This window comes from Egretta garzetta, unplaced genomic scaffold, assembly GCF_000687185.1.
Source record: "Egretta garzetta isolate BGI_Z169 unplaced genomic scaffold, ASM68718v1 scaffold638, whole genome shotgun sequence".
NCBI lineage: Eukaryota > Metazoa > Chordata > Aves > Pelecaniformes > Ardeidae > Egretta > Egretta garzetta.
In genome coordinates, this window is record NW_009260676.1 from 81,496 (window position 1) to 93,123 (window position 11,628).

The following is an 11,628-nucleotide window of genomic DNA, read 5'->3' on the forward strand; positions in this document are numbered from 1 at the left end:
TATGAAGTACTTGGCAGCTTGGAAAGTGCTTTAACAAGTGTCCTCAGACACCCTAGCATGGGTAATGTTTCACTTAAGAAAAGCACCATCCTTTGGGCTCTGCTTATTCTATTCCAGGAGCTTGTTTAGCTCTACCAGCAGAAAGAGCTGGTTTGGTGGCGTTGGGTTGGTTGCATCCCCTGTAGGAGAGGGATGTCTGTATGACCACACTGGTATCGTTGTCCTGCAGATTCTTGTCACTGTAGGCAAACCTCAGGGCAACATGCAACAGAAAACGGATCTTCCGTGAATGTCTGCAATGTTATTGTAAGTGGAGCGAATCACATCTGCAAAATTTCACCTCAAAGGATGGGTACTGTGAGAATGAGCTGTTGATGGGCTTTGGCGTAGCTCAGCTCTTCACACACAAATCCAGGAACTGAGCCCTTCTCTGGAAGCTGAAGAGCTTTCCTGAGCAGTGTGGGGCCTTGCACGCTGTGGGGTCACCGTGGTGGATCTGGAAGAGCATAATCAAGAACAAGTGACCTCAGCCTGCATTTGGCTGCAGACACGACATGCCTACTGCCTCTTTGCTTTTCTTCACTTCACTTCAGAAATGGACTGTATCCATTGAAATACCTTCATACCGTGTGTTTCTTTTTTATTTCTGACAGCAACAAGGAGTGAGAATTTTTGTTATGCTGTACAAAGAGGTGGAGCTTGCCCTAGGGATCAACAGTGAATATAGCAAGCGGACGCTCATGCACCTCCATCCAAACATTAAGGTAATGGCGCGTGAGGCGGTCGCATGAAGGACGTTTGCATTCATTTGCTCTCGATAGCTGGTGTTGACCCTCGCTGTATTTGGGTGTGAACTGGAAGAACAGCGTTTCCCACCATTACAGTGGAAATAGTCAGAGAAGACATACCCATAGGGCAATTGCCACATCTGGCAGCTTCATTTCTTTAGGTTATAATTGAACATAAAATTGCTTGGTTTAGCCTTGCCAAAGCAACTATTCATCTAATTCACAGGAAACATATTTCATGTGACAAGTTAATGGGGTTACATCAAATGGAAAATTACAGTTGGAGAACGTTGTCTCGTTTCAGCATTTCTGCTCATACGTAGATGGCGAGAGTCAACACCGCATGTTTACGTTTCCGTCGTAAATGAACAGCACCGCGCTGTCCTCTGCTGTTTCGCCGTTGCTCTGCCACCGAGCAGAAAATGAACTGTGGCAGACGAACCAGTAGATAAGGCCAGATCCAGTCTCTTGAAATTAGAGATGTACATTTTAATGAGGAATAAGGTATATGTTATGCACGAGGGTGACTAACAAACTGCTAGAATGATAGATTTATTGTCACTTGACCAGTTGTCACGGCAAAGGGAAGCATCCATTCACCATCCTCTTTGCAGCAAGGCTGGAAGGTGTAACTGGAAGATAAGCGCTATGTGCGTAACAGGTTTTGGGAGCAGCCAGGTGAAGCTCTCTAGCTCTTTCCCCAGGAAGCTGGTCTAATGGCTCTCCTCTAACATAAAAAAATAAAAAATTAAACTGTATACTTGAATGCTTAGATATAGAAATTACTTTGCCACAAACACATGTCAAAAAGAATCTCGTAAACAAATGTCAAACAATTTGCTGATTTTAAATTGGGGAAAAAACCAGCCAAGTTCTCATTTCACTTATGTAGTGGCAACAACCAAAGCAGTGAGTCAGATCACCAATATGTTGTTTTCTTTTAGAGCAGACTCTGTGTTTGAAAGCTCAGCTCTTATAGCTCTGCTGAAAGCATGATTTTACTTGTTGAAAGTGGCTTTGAATATAGTCCTCTTATGAACACAATTGGTGATCCCAACATCAATCAGTAACCATCGCTGCTTGGGAATACCTGCATCCTGGGGAAGGACCTGCCTTGCCAGTAAGGCTGAGCCTAACTTGGGGAGAGTCATGTAGCTTCAGTAGTTACAGCAGTCTGTGCAGAGGCATCTTAAAAACTCTGGTGCTTCCCCATCATCCTAAGCAGCCAAAAAAACCCCCTCTGGGCAGCTCTCTGGCTGGAAGGTTGTAAATTGGGCAGCGACACTGGGCTCAATTGCTGGTTCTTTCCCCAGGTGATGAGACACCCAGACCACGTGTCCTCCTCCGTGTACCTCTGGGCCCACCACGAGAAGCTCGTCATCGTTGACCAGTCCGTGGCATTTGTGGGTGGCATCGACTTGGCGTACGGCAGGTGGGATGATGATGAGCATCGCCTGACCGACGTGGGCAGTGTCAAACGAATGGTGGCAGTGAAGTCGGTGTCGACGACCAACCTGGCCGTAAGTAACCTTGCTCCAGCTGGTGCCCACCTTCAACATCCACGTGTCAGGTCTGTGGTGGGGATGAGCAAGCCATGTCCACTTCTAAGTGTAGGGCTGGGTTTAGGAGGTTTAAAGAGGAATAGTAATGGGAAGGCAGAAGCATCTGCATATTGAATGACTCTTTAGGGTAGATCCTGACCAGCCCTTGCTAGGGCATGGAGATAGACAGCTGGGTTGCCCCTGGAGCTTGTAGCAGCAGTCACAATTTGGAGGCTAAGTTCTTAATAAAACTTAGCTAGAAATGCACAGCAGGCGCTCCCGGAGTGCTCCTAACTTCTGGATATGCTGGCCCTCAGCAGGTGCCTTGCTTGCCGAGCTTTCTGCTAACGTGGGTCTGTACACATCCAGAGAGCTCTAAAAAATTTAAGAGGTCTAAATTTATGAGAATTTCAAGGGGAGTAATAAGGCAGAGTAAACTTATGGGACTGAAGAATGTACTGCTAGCATTAATGTGCTTTTTCTGTTGAGTGTTTCCTCAGTACAGAATCTCTACCTCAAAACCATTCATAGTTCCCACCGTGTCTTTGTCACGGAGCAAAGTTTGGCTTGTGGTTCTTTCTGAGCATAGATCTGTAATGAAAGGGGAACCTGTCCGGCCATCACCTGCAGCAACCTCCTTTGTCTTTTAAGTCTGCAGCGGAGTCGTCTGAATGCATCCCCCTGCAGTCTGAAGCTCTGTCCCCAGAGAGCCACTTGTTCCAGAGGAACGCAGAAGACGCCCCAGACATACCGAAAATGAAAGGAGTAGGAAAACCCAAAAAATTTTCAAGGTTCAGTATTTACAAGCATCTCCACAGGCACGGCATGCACCACGCTGACAGTGTCAGCAGCATAGACAGTGAATCAAGTAAGTAATGTTTTTCAACTAAACAACATGGATGAAGTGTGCGTGGTGGCGGGTGGGTGGGTGTTTGCGCAGATTCACATGATTTCTAGGGTAATGTGTTCTTTGTCAGGCGAGTTGATGAATTTCTTAACTATCAGGATAATAACGATGCGTAGTCAATATGTAAATCTGTGTCGCTGCAAAACAGGCAAGAAAAGTTTTAAGTGGATTTGGATTGAGTTAATTAGCAATTGTCATGAGCCATCAGGTGACGCGATACCCTGTACGTGTTCCCAAATGTTTAGATTGTTGGAAAATTTTTTGTTCCTGCAAGGGAGAACTGAATCTTTTCATTTTTTGACTCGTATTTATAATAGCAAGCAAAACGGTTTCTGACTGTGATTATCCCCTCTTGTCGGCCAGTGTTACCTAGGTTTAAATCAGTTCACTTAAATGGAAATATTCCCAATTTACCCACTTTGCTAGAGAGGAGAGACTATCCAACAGCTGGATATTTGAATGCACCTTTTACTTCCTCACGTTAAAAACAGCTTCACAGCTAAAATTACAAGGATGGGTTTGACATTTGTTCTAGCACGGAGTCCTTCCTGAGATCTGTTTCTGATGTCCTCAGCCCATGAAGCTCTACATTGTTTATTTGAGTTTCCATCACTCCCTGCAGATCTTACTCCCACCTCTGGCCGGCAGAAGCCTTGCTGGAGCATCGTCTGCGTTGGTTGCAGTCAGCTCAGGAGATAGACATGGCTTTGCTACTTCAATATATCTGTTTGGTTGAAAATGAGCCGGGACTTCAGTTTGGTCCTTTGCACGTTATTGGTTATTTGTAGTTCCAGCAAACTGGCGTCTCGCTCGGTGGCACGCATGGTGTCTTCAGGCAGGGTCAGGCACCGGTGGAGCAGAAGTGGACGTGCGTGTTTGCCATAAACAGAGCGTCTTGACTCTCTGCAGGTTACTGTAACCCCACTAGAAGTCAGCCGAATATAATCCAGAGTTTAAAGCCCCATCTGAAAGTGTTCCGTCACCACAGTGAATCCAAAGAGGGGCTCGCTGAGCCTCAGAAGGGTAAGTGGAGGAAGGCAGAGGTGCAGACCCCTTCAGGCTTTAGCTGCTGATGGTTTTTTTTGCATTGTGACAATGGTGAGAGTTAGGTTGGGTGCCAGGATCGGCCTTTGCTGCTTGTTGTTCTCCCAACTCCTCAGCGCCCCTCTGAGGGCATCCTGGCAGAAGAGCCTTCTCCAGAAGCCACAAAACCTGCAGCGTAAATAAATAATAATTAAAGAAAAATAAAAAAACACCCAACCCCAAAATCAAAAACCCCCAAAAATTTGCAATAACAGCAACAGGGAACAGTTGAGGAAATGGCTCTCATTCTGGTATATGATGATTTCGGCACCTCTCATCCTGCAAAGGGGCTTATTACTGGAATTGGGAACTTCTGCACTGGATACTTTAAAGTAAGCCTGATGTAGGGAGGCACATAAACAGAGAGAGGAAACGGCGAAGTGGCTGCTGCCAGACCTATGTTCAGATTAAAAGTTGGGGCCCCCCTTTTTTGCTCCTCATTGAAATCAATGTAAGCGTACTCGATTGAGAAAGGAGTTGGGTGGTAATGAGCACTGAGCTCTTGTGATCTCCGGACCGATGCTGAAAGGGCCTCGCAGTATGGTACCTCACCAAGATGCCTTTGAGTTCTGGTATGGGGTGAGGAGCAGTTCTTCAACATCTTCCTCTTGCTAACGTCTTCCCCTAAGGCACTAATTGCCAATTATAAAATATTGGTTACAAAGTAGTGGCAGGTAACAAGGAAGAGATGCATTTGCTTCATGGAAATGAAGTGTGGTCTCCCCTGTGGTCACCTCATGCTCATTCATGAGTCGGTGTGCAGTCATCCAAGCTCCGGTACGTGAAGTGTGTTTTGGCCGGAGAGCGTGTCCCACCCATTCCCATTCGAGCACACAGAGTTGGCGATTCTCCAGCTCCACCTGGACTCTCACTACACGCTCATGCTTCCCAAGCCCATGGTGGTGCATGCCTGCTGCACGGCATTTTTGGCATGGCTTGGCTCAGCTCGGCTCGGTGGGGTTACAGCAGTGCCGGCAGGGCTTGCTTTTGTGTCAACCCATCTTGTCGCGCTGCTGCCCAGGTGTATTTTGTTGACTGTTGAAAGGGGGTTTTTGTACTAAGGGGTTTTTGTGGTTACCTGGCGATGTGGTTGGGTTAGGAGAAGGCTTCTGCTGTTGGCCTGTTACTGTGTAATTACTGCATTAGTATTTGGTACAGTAGATGAAGGCTGCTCTCAGGGTCAGGAAGTAACCTGGTTAGCATTCATGGTCTAGGCCAACAGTTCTGGTTTTCTTAACACTGAGGAAAGAGTTCACTCTGCACCAAAATACACGCTCTAGAAAAGGGATCCTCTTAGGAGGGAATATTCCCGTCTATGATACTTCAGACCATTTTAATCGCCATTAATTTGGAATTCGGGGTCCATTTGTTCACTGTGTAAAACTATATCAAAAGATGACATTGCTGTTTGGAAAAACAAAATAAAACAAACCCCACAATACTTAATGAGGGAACATTTTAATCATCTCATTCTAGTTAATAAAGACTCGCTTCTGCGAGAGGAGATACACCCTGCTAGAGAGGCAAAATCATCAACCCTCTAGCAGAGAAGTTGGAATTAGTTCCTTAGTGTTGTAAAATATATTAAGTAGATGACATACGTGGTGCCCTGTACATACCACTAAGGTCAGCTGCAGCTGGGAGCGGACTGCCACGTGGTAATGTTTAGGTGTCATAGGCCTGTGGAAAGACAAATGATTATAGGGTGATGTTTTAGTCCCGTGTAGAGAGAATTCAGCATCTGCTTTTTGTTTCTGTAGCGGACTCCTATATATAACCTGTCCTGATTGTATAACAAATATTAAAATGGGGAAGAAAAAATACTAATATGCATCCTTTGAAAGAAACAGAAAGGCTAGGGAGAAAACCGCTTCAGCCAGCTGGGATGGGCACGTCCCACCAATGCTTCTCCCTGGCAGCGAGTCTCTCGCCGGTGCTGTGCCATGGACAGCTGTGACTTTGGAGCGTCTGGTTTTGTTATCTTTTGTTATCTTTTGTTATCTTGTTTACCTGTGACAGATAAAGGATCCATCCGCAGCTTGAAGACGGGCGTTGGCGAGCTGCTTGGGGAAACCAGATTCTGGCACGGGAAAGACTATTGCAACTTCGTCTTTAAAGACTGGGTTCAACTTGACAAACCTTTTGCTGGTAGGTGCCTTTGTACCCTGGAAGTCCTTACTTTCCCCCAAACCCTGTTCTGCATCTTCTCAGTCTCAAACTGTATTTTTTCCTGCTTCTGAGCCAGAGGTAATGAGGTTATGTCAGTTTGGCTGCTAGGAGGAGGCAGCAAAGCTCCCTTTGAGAGGTTCTAGGGCCAATTATGCTGGTGCGGTCCATGGAGTGGGGCTGCCAGCAATTGCATGTTAAGTCTAAATTCACCCACACAGCCCTCGGTGTCATGTCCCAGAAACTTCTGTTTGAGGAGGGGAACGCCATGCTTTTCCACGTTCATGTCCTTTGTCTGAGGAGGCCCAAACGTGCTTTCCTGTCCCGCAGACTTCATTGACAGATACACCACCCCGAGGATGCCCTGGCATGACATCTCCTCCGTGGTGCACGGCAAAGCTGCGCGTGACGTCGCCCGACACTTCATCCAGCGCTGGAACTTCACCAAGGTGGGGTGCGGGCATCGCTGCTGGGGGCGCGGAAATAAATACAGACCCTGCCTCACTCACATGCCCTCCCTCGGCAGGCGTCTTATTATTTTTTTTTAATGTTATTCTGCTACGTTGCAATCTCTTCAAGGATTTTTTTTTTTTCCCCCCCGGGCAGATTATGAAGCCCAAGTACCGGTCCCTGTCCTACCCATTCCTGTTGCCAAAATCTCAGCAAACTGCTAACGAGCTGAAGTATCAGGTGCCCGAGGCTGTTCATGCCACAGTCCAGGTGGGTGTTGATGATCTCCTGCTCACCTACTCCTATGAGAGCTTGGTTTGAATCGTTTCAGCAAGTGTCGATGTCTGACAGACCCTCTGCAGAACTTGAAAATATAAAATGAAAAACTCTTACTTAATTTAGCTCACAGCATAGTTGGTTGGATCCTCAGTTACAGCAAAATAATGCAGCTCTTTCCGAAGAGATGCATTAATTTATATCTCCGTCTTTGTGGTAAGAGGACCAAGCTTAGGCAGTACTCAAGCTGTGGGAACACCATGACCTTGTATAGCTGTGTAATTTTCCATTTTGTTCTCTGCTGCTGCTCTTCTAGTGCCTAATGTTTGTGGTTTATGTTTTGGGAAGGCCTGAGGGGTTGAGGTTGCCCAGAGTGTTTATCCCAGATCTTAGAGCAGCCTACCAGGCCCCCGACGCCTTGCTCAGACGGGTAGTGGTCAGCATTAAGTGGAGTCCCCGGGGCTGTTGCCTTCTGCATTGAACTTCGTCTGCATTTTATTGCGCAGCCCCTCCGTCCTGTGGGTCCTCTGCAGTTCTGCACAGTCAGCCCACGCTCTCGTTTGCAGCGGTCATCCTCGCAGGCATAATTGCCACGATACCTATATTTAAAACCCAGTTAGCATATATGGAGTGCATATATTGAATACTACTGTCACCCGGCAGAAACACGGGCTTGTCAAAGAATACAAAATCCAAATAGTTAACGCTGAAGCAGCAAAACAATTGTGCGTCTCTGCGGATGAAAGATGTATGAAATAAGAGCAATTAGACCAAAACCAGGAAAAATGCGTGCCTTTGCTCTTCGTAAGGGGCCCACCCAGATGACAGCAACGCTTGGGGAAGCTTAGTGTAAGAAGATGGCATTTTCCTGGGTTTGTGAGTCGCCAGGGCCTTGTCTGCTCCTCCCCACGTGGTGTGGGGGATGGCCAGCACCGGCTCTTGTGGCACGGATCTTGGGCGTTTGCATCAGCCTCCAAAACAACGCCCGCGGCTTGTGGAGAAACAGTCTCGCTTCAGGCACCACCATGCTGCCCCGTGGCTGTAAATGCTTCCCTGGCTGTGTCCGTGACATCAGTGTTTGGGGAAACTCTGTTCTCCTGGAAGTGAGGGGGCTGGTGTCCCCTGAGCCCCTTCTAACCACAAGATAAGCCTCCACTTCTAAATGACGGGGTTTGCTGTAGCAAAAAGTTAAGCTCTGCTGGTTACAGAACTGGAGGCAGTTCCCAAAGGAGAAGCTAAACTGGGCACAGTCCAGGTCCACCTTCCCTTCGGTCCGGACTGCAGAGCTGCTGGCTCAGGGCATCGGCCCGTGGGAGAGGAGGATGATGGGGCTCAGGCGATTCTAAATGCTGCCAAGACCGATGCTGTGGGATAGGGGAGCCGTTTGGAAACCAGCCTCGGCGCGACGTCGTTGGGGCGTTGCAAAGCACGGGTACGTGCCAGGAAACGAGGGGCTGTCCTCGGTGATGCCGTAAGCAGCGAAAAGAGAGCAGGTTCGTCTTGTAAATTATTAATTTGAAACTACCGTGCTCATTTCTAATTTATGTCAAATTGCAGCTTTTAGAGACCTGCCAGGGTAGCCCAGCTCCTGCGTATAGCCAGAGAAATAAAACTATATGATATTAGGCTGAAAACGCGTTGCCCTGCAATGTGCCAGCCTTCCTGGTATGAGGGAAGGCTGGGGGGGAAGCGTTGGCAGCACCCAGCTCGGTGGAAGCGGTGAGGGTGGCTCCTCTGCCCGGGTTGGTGCACCCTGCCTGGGTGCTTGCAGCTGGGTTATGATCTCTGGAAGATCTCCTCGAGCTCCGAGGCGTGGTTTTGCATGCACGCGCTGTAATTTTGGCTGTCTCCTCCATAACGCTCACGCTGGCCTGGTTTCCATCGATCCCCTGGGTAGCACAAGTGGCCTGAGCATCCCTGACGTCCCCGCTGCGGGTCGGTGAGCGGCTCGGGCTCTGCTCCTGATGAAGGTTTGAGATTTGGCTGCTGCAGGAGATGGGGAGAGGGGGACGACACCTGCAGCTGGGATCTGATTCCCCCCCTCCCCTCCTCCTGGTTGCCTTTTTCTGGGGCTCCTGGGCTGTGCCTGGGGGGGTCCCTGCGTGGCTTCTCCCCTCCTGCAGTCACAGGAATATCAGCCTCTTGCCTGGCCAATTTACTGCTTTCAGACCAGAGGGCTGCAGGTCCTCACATCTCCTTCCAGCCGTACAGCCCAGCTCAGGAATAAGCAGATACCCTAAAACCTATCACCAACTTTTTTTATCCAGAAAAACTAGAGCAATATCGTTCTTCTTCTTGATATTGAGTGCTTTGGCTGGCCACCAGCCAAACCTGTGTTAATCCCCCTTTTGGCACTGTGTGAGGGCTTCATAGGCGGAAGTTACTGCCCCGAGGTAAAATCCAGAATCCAGTGACTGTCCTTGGCCGTGGGGTGATGGAAGAAAGTCTGGCTGGCAGTTTTCTTCTTTCTGAGCCTGTTTGCAAATCTGTCTTCAATTGTGGGCAGATCAGAGGAGGGGAAAACACAAAGGGTTGGTGGGGATCGCAACGTTGCTGCAAGCCCGAGCCGCTGACCCGTCAGCAGCAAATTTTAACCTCGTTGTACCATCTGGTTTTGCTCTCCTTTGCCGGGGCAGGGAGGAGGGAAGCATTTTGGGGAGGGTAGGGACAGCAGGAGCGGCACTGACGGGGGCTTTCCCCTGGGCAGGGAGGACAAATGCAGCATGCACGGGAAAGGATGCGGAGGTCGGGGCTGGGAAGGAGCCGAGCCTGACAGCTCCCTGGGTTAATCAGACGTGGTCTTTCCTCCTCTTTCGTTTGAACTTCTGGGCTTTGCTCGCAATAGCAATGCGACTGCACGTTGATTTTTTTGCGAGAGTCAAATAGCCATCTGCCAAAGGCAGTGCCAGGTTTTTTCCATCTCTCTATTTCCATTCCAGAGCTTGCAGTTATCAGCCAAAGCCAGCGCTGCAAAGGACGTGACATGGTGAGGCAACATCCAGTTCCTGATGTAAATGCAATGAAAATTTAATGCTCTGGCAATGGCTAATGCCCTTACCTCTTTGAAGTCTGCGTGAGAGCTTGCGTTGTTCAGGATTTATGCGCATTTTATTGCTGTTGCATTGGTTAAAGGGATGACAAGCCCGGCACAGCACTCGGCGCTGCTGTTGAGAGGCTTGAGGGAGAGGAGGAGGAGGAGCACGGAGACACCGGCTCTGCTTGGCAGGGGCTGTTCTGGGCAGCGTGCAGCCTTTTCCCCTAGGAAAATAGCTTGGGTTTAAACCAGCTCACTTTAAATACCTTGACAGGAAAGGCGAGATGTGCAGAAGTGTGAGACGGAACATCAGTGATAAGGGAAGGGCTGCGTGGGAAATCTCAGGGTGCGTCTTCGTCTTTGAGCGCTGCAGCTGCAGTGTCACCTCCTTGGGGCGCGTGCCACGTCCGTGCGATGCTGCCCTTGGTGGCCACAGAGCCGCTGCCCTTGGTGGCCACAGAGCCACTGACATTGGTGGCCTTGTCCCGCTACCTCCTCGCTTGTCGCTGTGGCTGCGGAGCTGCGCCCTGATCGGTGCTGGCCGCGGAGGTGACCCAGGTTGAAAATAACTTTATTTTGAGGAGGTCCAAGCTGGAGCACCTTACACCTCTTCCGCTGCCCCAGCCAGCATCTTCTGACACCTTTTCTTCCCTCCACACGTGGATTCAGGGTTGTACCCAATGTGAGCTTTTTGGGTGATGCTTGAGCCAGCTTTTTAGGACGATGCGTGATGCGTTGTTCTGGGGGGAGGGCAGAGGGATGAGGGTCCCAAAACAGTGGGCAGCCTGGTGTGCGGAGGGAGCTGGGGTGAAGAGGAGGGTAGGGAAGGGCAGGTGGATGATGTGCTGGAAAGCCGTGGTGGTGGAAAGAGATGGTCCTGAGTGGTGGTTCTGTTGTGCCAGGTGCCATCCTGGCTTCGGAATAAAGTTATCTTTGAAAGCAAGGGGCTTTGGGGCTCTCAAGCCCCCAGTTCAGAAAAGGGCATTTATTCCTCGTCCCCAGCGGTTTCAGCTATCGCTGCTGTAAATGAAGGTGTGGAAGTTACCTTTGTTCAGAGCAGGACTCGGCACCTTATCTTGGGAAGAGAAGCGGCTCTTTGGAGCAGGGACAAAGTTAACTAGCAGGGAAAAAAAAAAAAAGTTACTGGTGCTTTGTATGCTAGGCAGCGACAGTCTGCAGCTTTCTGAAGTGCAAATCCAGACTGCATTTGCCAGAGGTCCCCAGCCCCCGGGGCTGCGCTTTGTGGCCCCAGGTTTCCACCGCAGCAGGGCAGAAGGTGGGGAAGGGGCAGCGTGGGCGCTCGTCGCCGGCCGTGCCGGTGGAGGTGGAAGGGCTCTGAGCTCCTGCCCGGGCTGCAGCCTGAGCTGTGCGTATGGAAGAATT

General features: G+C 49.4%; 1 protein-coding gene across 7 annotated transcripts in view; it reads left to right on the forward strand.

The window, feature by feature from the left end:
• PLD1 (phospholipase D1) overlaps positions 1-11,628 on the forward strand; it is a 99,231-nt gene that overhangs the window by 67,390 nt on the left and 20,213 nt on the right. For 6 of the 7 annotated variants that reach the window (XM_035901171.1, XM_035901172.1, XM_035901173.1 and 3 more), the window contains 7 exons: positions 654-764; positions 2,102-2,308; positions 2,981-3,197; positions 4,146-4,259; positions 6,339-6,467; positions 6,816-6,934; positions 7,092-7,205. In XM_035901171.1, coding sequence (XP_035757064.1) covers positions 654-764; positions 2,102-2,308; positions 2,981-3,197; positions 4,146-4,259; positions 6,339-6,467; positions 6,816-6,934; positions 7,092-7,205 — 1,011 coding nt within the window. The remainder of the gene's footprint in view (positions 1-653; positions 765-2,101; positions 2,309-2,980; positions 3,198-4,145; positions 4,260-6,338; positions 6,468-6,815; positions 6,935-7,091; positions 7,206-11,628) is intronic. The other variant, XM_035901175.1, reaches the window with a different exon arrangement.